The 17,285-nt window shown below is 41.6% G+C and overlaps 2 protein-coding genes across 9 annotated transcripts in view; both read right to left on the bottom strand.

Annotated features, from left to right (window-relative positions):
- Positions 1 to 9,518: 9,518 nt before the first annotated feature.
- pou3f2b (POU class 3 homeobox 2b) lies at positions 9,519 to 13,109 on the bottom strand. Its single transcript, XM_030394437.1, has one exon. The coding sequence runs from the start codon at positions 13,107 to 13,109 to the stop codon at positions 11,826 to 11,828; it is 1,284 nt and encodes a 427-aa protein (XP_030250297.1). The 3' UTR covers positions 9,519 to 11,825.
- A 953-nt stretch (positions 13,110 to 14,062) lies between these two features.
- LOC115567647 (neuroendocrine convertase 2-like) overlaps positions 14,063 to 17,285 on the bottom strand; it is a 194,477-nt gene continuing 191,254 nt past the window's right edge. For all 8 annotated transcript variants that reach the window (XM_030394421.1, XM_030394425.1, XM_030394428.1 and 5 more), the window contains one exon: positions 14,063 to 17,285. This exon is cut by the window's right edge and continues 4,427 nt beyond it. The gene's annotated coding sequence lies outside the window, so the exon portion shown is untranslated.

The raw sequence follows: 17,285 nt of genomic DNA, 5'->3' as shown, positions 1-17,285 counted from the left end.
TCCTCAGCCAACAACACCACTGCCGCCGCCTCTGCTGCTCTGCGTGCGAGTGCGGGTACAAACGTGATTCATTGCAGCTTTCCGCTCGGCGCTACGGCTTGATTTCTCGCTGTCACGCTCCTCTATGAGGCTGATATATCCAGGGGGGATCCGCGGCAATTAGTTCAGCTTTTTATTTGTCTTTCAAGAACGTACAGACGTGGCTTGATGAATCTGCGATCGGGATTTATGGACGGAGATTTTGTTCCTGAATAATAAAAATGTAAACCTGGGAAGGGTTAGGAGGGATGGCACAAGGTTGCCCCCTCTATCTCCAAACCACATGAGTGACACCAGAACATACCTTGACAAATATGGCAGCACCCCAGCGGTGGAGTGATAGTGTTCAGTTCAGCGAGACACATGTCTGCAGAGTGCTGTGGTCCTCGGGCTGGGACTCGACAGGCCTCAGACCTGCCTGAGGGAGGCCTCACCATGATACCCATCATTATGTGGCTTGGTGTTCCTTCTCTAGTTTCTCGGCTTAGACTCCAATAATGAAGACATCCCTGTCAGTCCTCGCACTGCTGTGTCTAAAGCTTATTATTCTTGTTGTTGTTTTTAAGGATGGTGAGAATGTCAGCGCTGACTTTCTCAAATCCGTCTGAATACTTTAATCCATAGGTAGCCATCCGAAGCAACAGAAATGCATTGTTTCTTTTAGCCGAGTCCAAATCCAGGAGGATAACCGGTTTCGTTTGTCCACTTTGTCGTGTGCAAGCACAAATATATGTGATATACCCTGGTGCAGTTACTGTAAATAAGTGACACCACAGTCGAGACCATTCGTAGCCCCGATCTGATGTCCTTTTGCTTAAAGAATTGTTTTTTTTGTGGGCAAAGAATACATATTTCAGATGGTTGCTCAAGGCAAGAGGTCCTCAACCATTTTGGCTTGTGATCCTTTAAACAACAAGCAACAACTACTTGTGATCCCCTCATTACAGGTTATGGCCTCAGTGTGGATGTGAGTTATGGTGAGTTCAACCAACGTGTCAATTTCCCCTCAGAGTTTTTCATTTTGAAAGGTTTTTAGGAGTCTGGAGAGCTAAAAGTACTCAGTGTTTTACAAGAAAACAGCAAAAAAAAAAAAAGGTAGGTTTTTATTTGTCATCCCTTTAATCATCCTGTGACCCCACAGCTTGATCTTGGGACCCAGCGAGGTGACTCAAACCACTGGAACAGAACACCAACATCCTTTTCTTGTTTGGTGCCATGAAGCAATAGAGCAGATTTCCTCTGACTCAGTGCCACAGTCATTAAAAAGCACTTTAGAGACAAGTCTGTCCATCTGTAGACCGACCTTAATTACATCTTTGTTTCCTTGGAATGGAACAGAAATGGATCGAAAGTATGTGACAGGGTTTTGAGCATGTTCAAGTCAAACTGTAAATAGGGTTAAAGTCTTGAAAGTTTCTCTCAGTTTAATTTCATCCTTAGAATCATGCATAAAATCCCGGCAACTTACGAGAAGTAAATACTATATACTCACTTTATTATTGTAATAATGCTTATATAACAGAACTTATTTAACCTTATCTGGTATTAATTAAAGATATAATATATAACATGTCTGCATTAAAATGTCTCAAAACAACAAGGCCTTTGGTTTATATATTTATTTTTTTGCATTGTGTACTTACATCATCCTCAATGTTCATGTATGTTTAAATCCATCTCGGGGAGACAGATGCTACGTCAGAGGAGGAAAGTCTGCAAACTGTTACACAGCTGATCTTTGAACCTGATTTCTGCCCCACTTCAGATTCTCATCAGCAACTTTGGTTGTTTTAAGGGGAATTCCGCTTAGGTTGTTACACCAGGTGTCTGACACCATTACAGAAACGATTCCTACAGAGAGAGATCTTTGTGTTAAATGACAAGATCCTAATTGTTACCAAAAACATGAGTCTCGTCCGAGGAGAAGTCGAGTCGAGTCGAGTTAAGGGGGGGAATTTGGAGCAAGCAAGAATTTATTTCCAAAGTCATGACTGAATATGTAACTGATTTTGACAATATATCTGAGGCAACAAGTGTAAAAACTCACCACATGAGAGACTTCAGAGTGAGACTTTTCTTTGAATGAGACTTGCGTTTCTGATTGTAAGGAGGGTCTTACTGTGTTATCTAACAAAAAAGGTCTCTCTCTGAATTGTTTCCATTACGCTGTGAGACACTGAAAATAACAATGTCAGCCCGTCAGAGGCAAAAACAAGCACTTTGACAGTCGCAGTTGCCCCAAAGGATTATGTCGCAGCCCCAGCAGCAGTGTCATGGCTGCCAGCTGAAGCGTACTGCTGGGTCGATTCCAAAACTTTTGGTAAGTATGAATCATTTACACTGCCGAACGCGTAAATATAGAGTCCAAGGTTAAAAAAAAAAAAAATCTGAATTCTTTAACAATGAAGACAACAACTCCCATGATCCCACAACATCATCAAACTACATCATTTGTTTTAGTTTTAAGTGATAAACCCCTCGCAGCAGAAATGACAGTCAGTCGCAGTGTAGTTTAGTTTTATTTACCACATTCAAGTTAGTTGTTTTCTACTTTATGCTCCCCATAAACGTACAATGCTCTTGTATATTTTTCTGTTAACAAAAAAATTTACACCATAACATATTTTGCACGTTTTCATCATTTTCTATGAATAATCTGCTTTGATTTGCTTTGTTTTCTTGAATATGAATATATATTTTTTTGTATAAGAAAACCTTGGCACATCAAATTTTGACCAAGGGTCAGTATGTGTGACAAAATAATCTCAACTCAAAGGTACACTTACTAGCTTTTTCTAAACTTTCAGCCATGGTTTTCATCAGCAAACTGATGGAACTGTCTCAAACCGAGTCAATTCCATATCTGGAGAGTTGCAGTTTAAAGCTCCAAAAAGGTGGTAAGTAGACCCTAAATTGAGATTATTTAACTCACATAAGTGAGGAAGGTATTTATCATAATCATGAATCTGACATGATGATCTGGTGATCTTTGATCTTTGATGATCTTTTACCTCCTGATTATCTTTGTCGCTTGTAAATCTCAATGACATTCGTCCATCAGAAGCTTCCTGTTCTGTCAGCAGCCTCGAACAGAAACCATTCAGAGGCTGGTGGACGTCCCTCACAGAGGATCTGTGTAGGATGGCCTTGCTGGGAGACGAGCATGTCTCACAAACAGGCCGAGCAATTATAGCCTGAATAATTACGCGCTGAAGGGGAGACACGATTCGCCCCGCTGATCAGCAAAGTTCATGTGAAGTTATAATTAAACAATAACTCGTTTACAAATGAACGCACACACGCATTTGTGTACTTAAGTGTGCAAAGTGTAATTAGCTGCGATGCATCTGAGTGAGATTGAAGAACAACAATGTCAAATGGTGGAATTATGTTCAGCTCATGAGCTTGTATCACTGTTATCTGTGTGCTGAGGAGGAGGAGGAGGAGGAGGGAGGAGAAAGAGAAGGAGACAGATTGAACGAGTGATTGATACAGAAGGCTGATTCATCTTCACACGACTCAGAGATGGACATGATGTTTGACAGGCAAACTTCATACAAAGACATTAGATTGAGATCTCTAGGGGGGCAAATAAAGTTTGTCACAAAAACATTCGTTTTCAAAATTAATTAGACCCCAGGAAATCATATTGAAACATTATGTTGTTATTCACAATGTCGAATTACACGATGTGATCAGAGGAAGATTATGTATTAATGTTGTTGCCTCAGACAGACAGATATGTCTGACTGTTGATCAATAACGCGTGCGTTTGTCACTTTTCCTACAAGTTAGTGAATCTGCTCATTACCAGTGAAATGTTGTTTTTAAGCGTGCTGAGTCAGGATCGCTCATTTAACCAAGTCTCGACACCAGAAAGCATACTGTATTCTAAAAGCAGGAGGCAATAAGAAAAGGCGTGTAAATGCAGACTAGATAGACAGAGGATGTGAAGAGTGTCCTGATCTCGTGATAAAATGTGTGTAAAAGACACTTCAGACAGTTTGTGATGATGCCCTGCCTGAACGATGTTACCAGCTTACAGGCTCTGCAGGCTGAGATCTCCTTTTCACATTCAGCATTTGATTTTCACGGGAGCACTTTGCAACAATGAGCACAAAATGGTCATGGCAGAGATGTGCAGTTTGGTAAAAGGTTTTGTAAAACCAGCATGTGGGTTAGTGCCATTATCTCGCCACGACTCTTTCTACGGCTACATTTTCAGCGCTGAGTCAAAGGGCAGAAACTGGCTGTTATTTATTTGTCATTTCTTTGTGATGAATTGGTGTTCTGGTAAAATCTCAGGTGTTACTAATAATATTAACTGTGTCCCAGTTGGCCTGAAACTGAAGCAGCTCAATAGAACCCAGCAATTTGTACTAAGATTTTTTTACACCCATGCATTTCCTACTGGAGCATATCAGAATTTCTACAGTGAAAAAGGCCTGTTGCTTGTTTTGTCTGATCAACGGTCCAAAACCGAACAATACACAATGATATCAAACTGAGGAGAGGAGCATCTTTTGAGAATCTTGAGCTGGAAATGTTGATAGATTCAATAGTCTTCACATTTTGACTAGCGATACCTTTGGATAAATGAGTCGTACTTTTCGCAATCTGATTGAGCCGTCTCTGGCACTCAGTAAAAAAAAAACCATCCCCAGGCTGCGCTGCAGTCGTCAGAACTTTTCAAGTGGCTTCCTTCCAGGAAATCTGCAGCAGACAAATCACTCTTGGCGTGTGTCCTGTTTGTGGAGGTAATCATATTTTTCTTAGATTTCAGTTTAATTTTAGATGGTTTACTGAGCAGGCTGATATGAATGAACACCCCTCATGACAGTGAGATGACTTTGTAGTAATCAGTCAGTTGATGCTGATGGTAAATATTACTTACCCAAACTAAATATTGCCATGAAGTACTAAGTTGTCTAATCATGAACTTTTGTCAATAAGAAAAACCCATTCCACGTGTATCAAAATGATTGCATCAGCATGATCTTTCAGATTTTCGAAATGTTTTCAATGAAAACACAGCTATTGTTGTGTAAATGTGAAGCGGTACTACTAGTGTAACGGCTCAACAAAGTCAAGTTTAAGCACAATAACAGTTGCAGCCGTGCAGCTTCTCCCCAAAGTCTGTGTCCAGATTGAACTGTTTAGAAAATACAGCAGTGGTTTGAGCAAATCACAAGAGGATAATCCATCACAGGTGAGCAACTGTATACTGACTTTTTCTTATTTATGTGATTTGTAAAATGTTTAATTTCACATTTCCCACATTTTACACTTTGCTCTTGTACATGAAAAGAGATGTGAATTACCTTATATATATATCACTTCAATTGAAACAAAAAAAAGGTATTCAGATTGTTAATGGTGTACATGAAATATAAAGGCATCTGTTGAAATGATTATGTCAGCTTAGTTTTTCAAAAATATCTCTGTTTTTTTTTTTTAATCAAAAATATGGATATTGATAACAATGTTAATAATGAGTCATCAAAGTCAATTTTGTGCACAATAACAGTTGCTGTGGTGCCACTCCTGCCCAAAGTCTGTGTCCGGATTAAAGTTTTTATATAATACAGCAATGGTGTGAAGAAAAAAGAAGAATATTGACTTTTTCTTATTGTTTATGTGACCATTAGTTCTTCTTTTATTTTATCTATCCATTTTAAACATTTAATGTTTACATTTTTAAGTCAAATGTGTAACTACTCACAATTACACTTTGCTTTTAACCATAAAAAGAGAAATGTGCTAATAAAAGCTCCTTATACCACCTCAACTGGGAAATGTGTGTCCATACTATTGAACATATACATGGAAATAAAAAGTGTTATTAATTGAATTATCATATTAGTCACAATTTTGAAATAGTAGTATTTCCTAAATGTTTTCAATGGAAATAAAGTAATTATATATGATATGAGCATCACTGTTGCATTGGTGCAGCTTCTGCCCAGAGTGTGTGTCCAGATTGAATTGTTTCTTTTTACATGCCCCCGTGGTTTGAAGAGATGACAAAAGGAGACGAGCAACTGCATTTGGACCTTTTCTTATTGTTCATGTGACAATTTGTTCTTTTTCATTTGATCTATTCCTCTTTGATACACATTTAACGTTTACATACATTTTTTGTTGCAAAAATGAACACTCCGCTTTTGTCCTTACAGTTATGTTTGGCAAACTAAAAACTATTTTATATAAATTAGAATGTATCCAGATTGTTGACTTTGTGCGTCTGTAAACTGAGGAACTAAGAAATACTTGAATTCTTCCATTTGGTGGGACCATTTAAGGGCGAAGCAACTTGTCATCTATACAAACAAACCGTTGACACCCTTCTAACTGATCGATATAGCCTATCAGTGAATTGTCTCAGCGTGAGCTGAATCAAGTAAAAATAATAAAGAAGTAAATATGAAAATATGAATTATTTCCCCTATTAGGTTAGCCTACAACATTTCAAGTCATACAAGGTCTGACGATGGTGCGTCTCGAGCAAGCATCCCACAACATTACACTGATGCTGACACGTGTGGCTGTGGAGGCCTCTGCTGCCTCTCTCACATTAATGTAATGACTAAACGCTTCCACCTCTCCTCCTGATTGTTTTTATTTATGTGTTTCTGACTCAACCCTCAGAGACAATAAAATGACATAACAGCTTGGACTCACCCTCGGGGTCACGCCGGCGTCGCTAGATGGCGCTAGAGCACCGACTATCCTCATCTCTGTGCGTCTCCACAGCTCAGCACCACGACACCGGAGTGGGGTTTTTTTTTTCTTTTTTTTTTTTTGTCTTTTTCCTTTTTTTTTTTCTTCCCTGTGAGCCTAATGGGAAATTTCAAGTCACCTAAATAAAAAGGAAGGTGTAATTAACGCGACGCGCTATTAATTGCGTCTGCCGGAGAGCGGATGAAGGGCACGAGGGCGCACTTTTTTGATTACTGGGCCCCGCAAAAAAAAAAAAAGTACTCGAGAGCTCGGAGAGACAGAGAGGGGCTTTATTTCCGGGTGTCACCGCGTGCCAGGCATCCAAATGGCAGGTCAAACGGCGAGAGATGATGATGATGAGGATGATGAGGATGACGATGATGCAGAGAGGGACGTTTTTATGACAACAAAAACAGCGTGTGCGCGTGTGAAAGTGATCCTCAGACTCTGTGTGGTCACCTACTGCAGCTCAGAGGAGAGCATCGACCGCGCTTGTTATCACACAGAGGAGTGAATGAAACACATTGCTGCTGATGGGAAATACAATCGAGTCCAATGAGGTCACTAAAAACTCTCTGTCGAATAAGAAAATCACAGAATCCAGTCCTGGATATAATGGGAGTATTGCGCTACTTTTTTTGTTTTTTCTCTCTATATATATACATTATAAAGGAAGACGTCACTTTCACGTTATTATTCTGTCTAATTAATAAAAGATTAAATAGCATAAAAACATAAATAAATAAATAAATACAAAACATCTGTAGGTCAGGCAAGCTTGGAGAATTACATTTAAAATGACTAGTTCTGCGTCCCAGATAAATGACATAAAAAGGCCGCCACAGGTTTTTATTTGTTTGTGATCAGGTCAATTAGATCAACGTCGTCAATGAACGATCATGTATCGATCGTCGCCTAATAAAGCTGAGGCGTGTAAATCTCACTCTCAGCTCATCCACAGCAGCCCCGTCTCTCCACACCCTGCACCGCTGCAGACGTCAGAGCAGGGACTGGCAGCTTGTCGGCTGAAATGGGGAAGAATCCGACTGTAATTAATATTATTATGACAACCACAGAGGGCAACACATTTCCACGGCTTCTTTTTTTTCGGAGTTAAGCAGGAAGTGGCAGGGAAATAGCAGCTTTCCATTTTTTTTTTAAGTCTGTCAGCTCCCAAATAAAATAGATTTCTTCTTTTTTCTTTTTCTTTCTTTCTTTCTTTTTTTTTTAGACAGATGTTCATACTAATATCACACCACATGTTCCTATGGGGATATTATGGAGACATGACACACCACAGGGAGGGAGGGAAATACCATCAGGGTCACCACTGTCAATATCCCCGCAACCGGAAGTCCCTATAGAAATATTAGTGGATTTATTGTCTTGTTTTTATGGAAGGGCGTATTTTATTTCATTTATTTATTTTTTTAATCTGAAACATCCTGTTTAGACTGGAGTGTCAAGGGGACAAAAATCAATCATTAAAATAACAAAAAAAACAGGACACACTTACGGGTTGTTTTTGTTAACCTTCAGTTTAAAGGATTCCCCTAGTGTTGCGAGATTTATGGCCAGGAGACGGCTGTAAAGTGCAGGTTTTGTGTCCCGATGTTGTAAAATATTAAAGAAGGAGATTTGAGAGCAAACAGAAAAAGCATCTGCGGAGAAATAACGGTGAATAAAACAACTTACTTTTCAAAACAGGGCATCTTAAATTGTTAACACCCTTTGTGTGAAACCTCTCCTGAGACACGTGTTTAAATGCTTCCTATTTTAAGTTCGCAGTGCTGTGAAAGTGCAGCAGACACATAAACCTCTGACTCCAAATGAAATAGTGGTGAAATCGAAATATCACCAAGTCGGACCCATTTCAGCCCTCCTTAAGTCCGCTGCCGGTCCTCGGACCCCACTTTGGGAACCCCTAATTTAACCCTGGATGGAAGCTGTGGTTTCCCTCAGCCAGAGCCAGTCCATTTAAAAAGCAGCCTGGGGCAGAAACAACACATCATCGGCTCACAATCTCCCATTCATCAGCCCCTGATTTTCTCCCAGCCATTAATTCCACCCAAACGAATGGACTCAAAGCAAGAAGCATATTCTTTTTTCTTTTTTTTCACAGCACAGATGTCAGGCAGACAGTGCACCGAGCTCACCGCGGCAGCTGCAATTACAACAAAATACATTTAGCCTCGACGTTGGAAAAAAGCTGTTTAATATCAACCCCATTATTTAAAAATGTGCAAGTCCGTTGTTCATGTGTCAAGTGATGAAAAACACCTACAGGCATTTATCACCTCTGCTTTATCTACCCCAAGTTCATCCAGTGAATATGACAGAGCCTATATCCCCCCCACCCCCCCCCCCCCCCCCCCCCCCCCCCCCCCCACCCCCACCAAAAAACAAAAACAAAAAAACAAAAAAACCCCAAACCACTGGTTTAACAAGCAATGAAACAAAAACAACAACAAAAACAGCGTCGGATTGCTACAGGTCTACATCCCACAACTTGGATTTATGAGTTGGATCGATTCATTAAAGCTACTGAGGGAAGATTTCAAATGCCAGGATCGTTTTTCTGCCTATTGTTTTCTGCGTGAGAATCAGGAAGGTAGAACATAATAATAATAATAATAATAATAATAATAATAATAATAATAATAATAATAATAATAAATCTGTTTCGAGAAAATAAAATAAAATTAAAAAACCAAGTCCCTGGATATCTGTGTTTGCATAAAAACGAAAAAGGCAAGCTACTGTACGGAGAAAAAGATGTATATACATTTAAGCTGTGACGGTCCAGGCTGTGGCAATCCCGCTGCAACAAAAAGAAAAGAAAGAAAAAAAAAAAATATGTCTCTGTTTGTTCCCTACAAAACAAAAGCCTCCTCGGTGTCACTTTCATATATATCTCGCACTTTGTGTCATCTATAAAAAGCCATTGTATAATAAATTACAATCTCATTAACAATACTAAAAAATAAAATAAAATGTCTACGAGCAATTTCCCCCCCCCATCATTGTAATAAAGCAACATAGAGAAGATGAACAAAATGGCTGAAATGAAATGCATGGCAACGACCTCACAAATCATAATAACACCTGGTGAATAATAATAACAATAATAATAATAGTAATAATTAATATAGTTTTGATCATATGCTGCAGTTTTTGGAACGTCACTAAAATGTGTTTTGGGAAGAAAACCAAAGGCCTTATTATTATTATTATTATTATTATTATTATTATTATTATTATTATTATTATTATTTTAACTAATGATGATGGTTATCTCACTTGTTTTGTTATCCTCTCTGGCTCTGATTCATTGTGAACATTTCCCTACGATACTGTTATCGATCAGCCTGATCTGAATTCAGTCCTTAAAGCACTGTGTTTTGATTGGAAACAGAAGTCTAACGTAGTTTCAGAGCGGACTTCAAATGACGAAGAAACAGAACTCCTTAGACATTTGTTTGTTTGCTTTTTTAAAGACAAATTGAAATTGATTTCACATTAATGATAATAAAAAAATAAAATAAAATGCGTCACAGAAACATGTTAAACCCCAAACGGGCGTAATTTCCGCAACAAAATGAAACGTTAAATAACACACAATTACAAGGCAGTAGGTAGGCTATGAGTGAGACTGGATTTAAAAAGAAAAAAACTCAACCTGTTTTGTTTCTGAAAACATCAATCCAAAAAAAAGTGCCCCAGTGAAGAAATAAAAAAATAAAAAAAATAAAAATAAAGAGAGATGAAGCCATGACTTTTTTTTTTTTTTTCTTTTTTTTTTTTAAAGTTATACAATATTTACAAAAGTGGATCCAAATGTTCTGTGAGAAAGTTGGTGACATATATTTTCGTCGATATCTTTATATCTATAGCCCATCCTGTCGTGGAAAAAAAAAAGAAGTGCCAGATAATCCAATCAGTCGCCACGGAGCCCTTCCTGCAGCTGGGAGACTCTCTGAGGGGGGGAGAGATATTGTTTTAAACGGCTTGTCTCGTGGTGTTGGTGGTGGTCGTGGGGAAAAAAGGTGGAATTTTTTGTTTTGTACCGCAGTTTGACTTCTGATGTGATGAGGTCATACACCTTCTTTTTTTTTTTTTTTTAGAAAATAATTATTTACCACATCACTGCACTCAGGGCCACATACTGAAGAGTTTAGCCAGTGAGCTGCACAATAATAATAATAATAATAATAATAATAATAATAATAATAATAATAATAATAATAATCTGTGTTGATAACTAAATCCTGACCTCACAGGTAGAATAAATAAGCGCTGGATGGCCTGTAGTTTCCCGGCAGTGCTGTGAGTGCGGAGCGGCTCTGTGCTGCCTGGCTGACAGATGGGACTCAGGCGATGCTCACCCTCAGCTGGGCTCCGCTGGACTTGGGGGGGACGGGGAGGGTGGGGGGGCTGCAGCCTTTACTGGCCTCCAGATTTTTCTTTTTTACTCCATTAACGCAGCTCCTGTGACCCCCATACTGCACCACCCGCCCACCCATCACCGCTGGACGCACAATTTAGAGCTACAAAACTAAACGCCTTTGCATTTGTGTTTCCCCCCTTTTTTTTTACGCACAGGGAGGAATAAAAACGTGTTTTTGCGGGTTTGTTATAAAAGAAAAAAAAAGAAAGAAAAGAAAAGTGGCAAACGGGGACCCGTTCAGCTCTGCGCTCTCGTCCGAAACCAGGTATCCCTCCTCCCCTCCCTCTTTTGTTACCGTCAAGTATAATTTCAATACACAATAGGGGCTACACCTTGAAAACTGCGTCGACTGGAGTCACAGTGCTGGGCATGTATCCTCGGAGAGCACAACACAGGCTTATGTTCCTTTAGCTCTGGGAGAGGGAGAGAGAGAGAAAAAAAATGTCCTGTCCTCCCCTCACTCATTTCTCACATATTCACTGCAGATATTGTGAGTACTCGCTGCAATCTATTATACATAAAACACCCACTATAGCGTCTCATAGTCCAGTGATTTATATATAACCTCGGGGATAAATAAAAAGGATAAACATGTCCTGGAGGAGCGGTCCGACAGAGTTCATTGGACCGGGGTCTGGACCCCGTGGTGCGGCGGCGTGTCCCCGTACACATCCTCGCTCCCCGGCAGAGCTCCGGGAGGGGTCATGCGTTTCTCCTTCTGTCTCCTGTTACAAAACCAAACCCTCACCACTTCTTTCTCCAGGTGCAGACTGTCCGCCAGGCCGATTATTTCCGACGCTGCCGGTTTAGGGCACTTCAAAAAATGGCTCTCCAAAGCTCCCTTTACGCTTACCTCGATTGAAGTCCGTTTTTTCCTTTTCCTCCCCTGCGCCGCGATTTTGTCCAGGCTGGTCGGGCTGCCCGAGGTGGAGTCCGCCTCCTCCAACCACTTGTTCAACAGAGGCTTCAGCTTGCACATGTTTTTGAAGCTGAGCTGCAGGGCCTCAAACCTGCATATGGTGGTTTGGGAAAACACATTTCCGTACAGGGTCCCCAGGGCGAGTCCCACGTCCGCCTGCGTGAAGCCCAGCTTGATCCTCCGCTGTTTGAACTGCTTGGCGAACTGCTCCAGGTCGTCCGAGGTCGGCGTATCCTCGTCCGAGTGGTCGTGGTGGCTGTGCGGTCGGTGCTGGTGCTGGTGCTGGGACGGAGGGTGGCCGTGGTCGCTGAGGTGCGGGCTGTGGTGGTCCTCATGACTGTCTCTTAGGTTGTGGTGGTGCATCCCCTGCCCGCTGCCCGGGATCAGCCCGTTGACGCTGAAGCCCGGCTGGGAGTAAATAAGGCTTTGGCCGTTCGTCGTCGCCATGCTCGGTATGTGCGCCGCGGTGGTGGTTCTCCACGCCCGGGCGTCGTGGTGGTTCCCGTGCGTCTGGTGCACCAGGTGGGGTGGCCGCGACTGGTGCTGCAGGTTGCTGCTGGAGTTGTGCATCTCGTCCCGGGCGCCCTGCACCGCGGGTTTGATGTCCTGCTCCGCGCCGAGCGGGCTGGTGGACCACGGGGCTCCCTCTCCGTGGGACAGCGCCGTGATCCACTGATGTGCGTGGCTGAGCGTGTGGCTGTTGCTCTGCAGCGGGTAGTCGCTCTGCAACAGGCTCTGCGCGTCCCGGTACGCCGTGGCTTGCTGCATGCTGCCGGGCTCCGAGTGCACGATGGATGCGCTGGAGGTGAGGATGTTGTAGTGGTTAGACGCTGCGGTCGCCATGACTCTCGGAGCCGGACTGGTCGCTCTTATTAAAGGAACCTCGCATTTGACAGATCCTCTCCTGCCCACAGGCGGCTCCCAGGCGCTCTGCCAAGTGGACGCCGAGGCGCACCTGGACTCCGCCCCGCCCCCGCCGCTCATTGGACGCCAAAGGATGATGGACGTGGTTACCACGGGCAACGGCGCGGCGATTGGCTGCGGGGAAGTCTCCACAAACACTACTCTCTTTGTTGGAGAGGTGCGAGTTGAGGCTCCCGTGGAAGCGGAGAGCCGGAGTGCAGCATGGGGAGACGGAGCAGCGGGATGAGCAGTGCAGCTGTAAGATACAGTTGATTTACTTTGATAATCGCGTTCTATCAGGACTCAGGCTGTAGGTAGGCGAGGGCAGGGGCTACTCTGTGCGGATGATTACAGCTCTGTTGTGTGGGATTGACAGTTTTTTTTTTTCTTTTCCCGGAGGTAGACTTTACACGTTGTTGCTCATTTTTGACTGTAAATCTGCGCACTTTTATGATATTAAATGTCCTCATGGAAAGTATGTGTAACATCCTAATTTGATCAGGCGGTGCAAACTTGTTCACTGCAGAAGAGCGTTAGATTTCCAGTGCCATGTGTACTGTGTATGTGCAGACATATTCCTGTGTAGACCAGGCCTATGTAAAGAGAGGTTAATGTTTGTAGTGCTGCAATATTTCTGCTAAGATGTTGTAGCTGTATGCATATCAATATGTCTGTTATTTGTGCAGCTTTGTGTGTGTGTGTGTGTGTGAAAGAATATAATAATTAAGTAGCATTTTTAACAAAGTGCTGAAAATCTTTATAGATCCTTTTAGTTTCAATGTAAAGTAAAATAAAAATTTACATTTTAAACTGATAAAAACAAGCAATATATATATATATTTTTTGGGAATCTTTATTTTATTCAAAGTGGTTTTAAAAGCTGACAGGACAGCAGGTGATACACTGACTGGGCTACAAAGTTCACTGAGTGTTGGAGATGTCAGGCATGGTGCAGTGTGGGAGATTTTTTAGAAGTATATAACTTGTTTGTTTTCTAAATTGAGATGGCCGTTAAAGGAAAAACTCAGACACGGTTCAATCATATCAGTTTTATTGGACTCTTTCCCCCCCTCGTAATAAAGCATGGATAAATTGGATGGCATTAGGAGTGATATGGACAGCGTTGGACCTCATCTGTTAGCCCCCTCCTCTCTGTCTGAACAGCAGTCAGGTTTTATAGACGTTTAAACTGAGATATCTGTCATTTAAACTCCATTATGTTCCTGCTTCCTAAAGTTTTTATTTTTTTAAACCTTAGCTTATTAAGGCTATAAATGTCAGAATCAAGCCACTTGACTAACATTCATCAGTGTGTTTAACAGTGTAGGTTGGTATATATTTCCTCAGTGAACTCTTGTAAATGCGGACATCTTTCATACGTCTTCACTCGAAAAACTTTTAACAGCCCATAAAGTAAACAAATCCACTTTTGTGTCCCACTCTGCCATAAAGTGAAGTAAGGAGGCTGCCTCCGGAGGAGTGGCCACACACAGGAAAAGGAGGTTTCCTTGACTGAAGCTGAGCTCCTATAAAAAGCCTGAACGACTTAAAATATTTTGAAATACACACTCCGGATGCTCTCCAAAATTCACCCTTAATAAATGTAGGCTGGAGCTCCTAAATGGTTGTTTACAACACTGTGGAGGATCTATGCGGGATCATTAGAGCGTGGTAAACCGTATTGAAAGCCTTTTAGGGTTCTTTACATCACCAAAAGAGATTTAGAAAATTATTTTCAGGCCTTATATGGGACTCTTTTAGAGTTAATAGTGTGTGAAAAGCTTCTCTGGCTGCTCATCATCCACTAAAGTGAGGATAGACCCAAGTGAAGAAGAGGAGGATTAAGTCCAGACTCAGGCCTTCCAGTCCAGGGCAGGGAGGGCAGGTTTTCCATCCCGTCCCAGCTGTCGTCCCCCCGGTGTCAGCTTCAGGGACCAGGACTTTGTCCAGAGAGGGGACATTCCTGGCCGACCGCTGCTGGTTGCCATAGGGAGAGGTAAATGAAACAACAGCAGTCGCGTCGCTGCTGCTTCCCCCTCCCGCCTCCCCTGTTCCTGGACTATCTAAAGGCCTCTATTTAGAGAGGCTCTCTGCTGCGGGGACAAAGCCTTCGCAGGGATAAAGGAGGGAGGAGTAAAGGAGCACAGGGCCCTGAGAGGGAGAAAGGGCTAGAAAAACTGAAAAAGATGAGAGAGATTATGTCTGTCCTCTAAGCTGCTCCTCACACTGCAGTGACATAAAGCAAACTGTGGGAGAAAAACTACAAAAATCTTTGCTTGGCAGAAGTACGTTTCAACTCTCTAACTTCTGAAGCCGCCCCTTCATTTGGAATATTAGAAGGCATTAATAATTCCTACTGTATATATGCAATTAAAAAGCACTTTTGGTTGGTCTATGGCCTATAACAATTCAATCCACCAGAAATTAAGTAATACATACTGGCCACAAATTAAACCTATAAATCAATGCAGGCAGTTCTTCAATATCCACAATTTATAACTTCTAAACTATGCAAATGACTGAAAGTGTAATTAAACATTTTATTTAATAACTTGGACCTAGCAGTAAAATTAAACGGCAATAAAAAAGCAATTATCAAAGAAGTATTTTCACAAAAAAATGTTCAAACTGTGCAGTAAAAACAGAGAAGTCCACACAGTGGATGTGCACACTCGCAAATCATTCTTAGCAACGTTCATTTATTCCAAAAAGTTCACACAAGGACACGTGTGTTTAGACTGAGGTCCGTGAACAATACAGGGGTGCACAACAAAGACCAAGTGCTAATTACAAAATGATCTCTAGGTGACCTCACACACACACACACACACACACACACACACACACACACACACACACACACACACTGGTTCGAAGCTGTGCAGCTCTTCTTTGTCTTGATGCCGCTTCAGAGGCCAAAACAGATTCTTAATCTCTGATGTTACCAACAAACAGGAATACAAAATGTATTTGTCTTCGAATAAATCTGGAGAAAATTGCATATATAACACGTAGTTTGTTGTGTTCATCCTTTAAAGGCACAATGTGTGACCAGAATCCACCAAAAATTCAAATGTAAAATTTGGAAATTGCTGCCACTTGTAATTAACAGACACGTCTTATTTTGAAAGGCTCGACAACAAACAGTAATTACAAACCTGTAATGTTTTCTGACGTTGTTGCTCTGCTGACATTAATAATATCTGTAAACAGTGATATAAACCAGGCCTATGATGATCGGTTGAGAAGCAAACGCTCATATTCCATGTATAACTCAAGCTCTTCAATTAAGTATTACTGATTGGGCCTTTAATGGATCTCATTTCATAGGCTAATAATCCTTTATGGATGTGAATCCAGCTGCACTGATAGCACATGAAGCCGGCAGGATTTAAGTCATACGAGGAAAAGTTTCCAGGCACGGCTCAGTAATTCATTCTGGTAATATTGAACATTATTGTGGCGTAACATTGAAATCGGCCAAATCAAAAGAACATTGTGGTAATTAGGCTGTAATTCAAGGAATTACCACATCGCCACACAGGCTTAAATAGTCGTGTTGGGAGAAACGCAAAGCACATTATTTTAATGGTGTAATATGCAAACTATGGCTCGTTTCAATTACATGGCTTAACAATGCATAAATGATGCGAGCCTTGTTATTTGGACTGCAGGGTCCTCAGTTATTCAATCACTCCGAGGGGCCAGTGTTAGGGGCCACGCTGCCTCCTCTCCTACAGTAAAAACACAGAGCTGAGCACCGAGGGCCGCTGCCAAACTACATTTAAGGGAATAAAAATGAACAGCAGAGAATGTAAGCGTTAAATTAACAGTAGGATAATTATATGACCCGTGTGCTGTAAAGATTCAATTTCTAACGCTCTAATTAGGCGACTGTCTCCCCATACATCAGCTCACATCCCTCTGCCAATTTCTCACCAGAAAGCGTCCTGCGAGCGGAAATAATTAGATTTTATTAAGACACGGCTCGCGTAATAAAGAAAATCAGAGGAAGGGCTGGTTAAATATGATATGTTTTTAAACTCATTGATTGTTCCACACACACACACACACACACACACACACACACTTCACTGGGTCCCATTTAATGACGAGGACAGTCCAACCTGGAGGGAGAGAGGCTGGGATGTGTCTGTGTGGCTGACTATATTAGCCCATAAAATAAACCGTCCACTGTAGGAGGAAGATACAGTAACTCCACCTCTCTGACAGAGAGTTAGTCCTCGTGTAGCGCCT

The sequence above is a fragment of the Sparus aurata genome, chromosome 17, assembly GCF_900880675.1.
Source record: "Sparus aurata chromosome 17, fSpaAur1.1, whole genome shotgun sequence".
NCBI lineage: Eukaryota > Metazoa > Chordata > Actinopteri > Spariformes > Sparidae > Sparus > Sparus aurata.
Note: the sequence above shows the minus strand (reverse complement) of the source record. Positions and strands in the feature narration are given on the sequence as shown.

Coding starts and splice junctions, on each gene's coding strand:
- pou3f2b (XM_030394437.1), bottom strand. CDS start 13,109: ATGAGCGGCGGGGGCGGGGCGGAGTCCAGGTGCGCCTCGGCGTCCACT.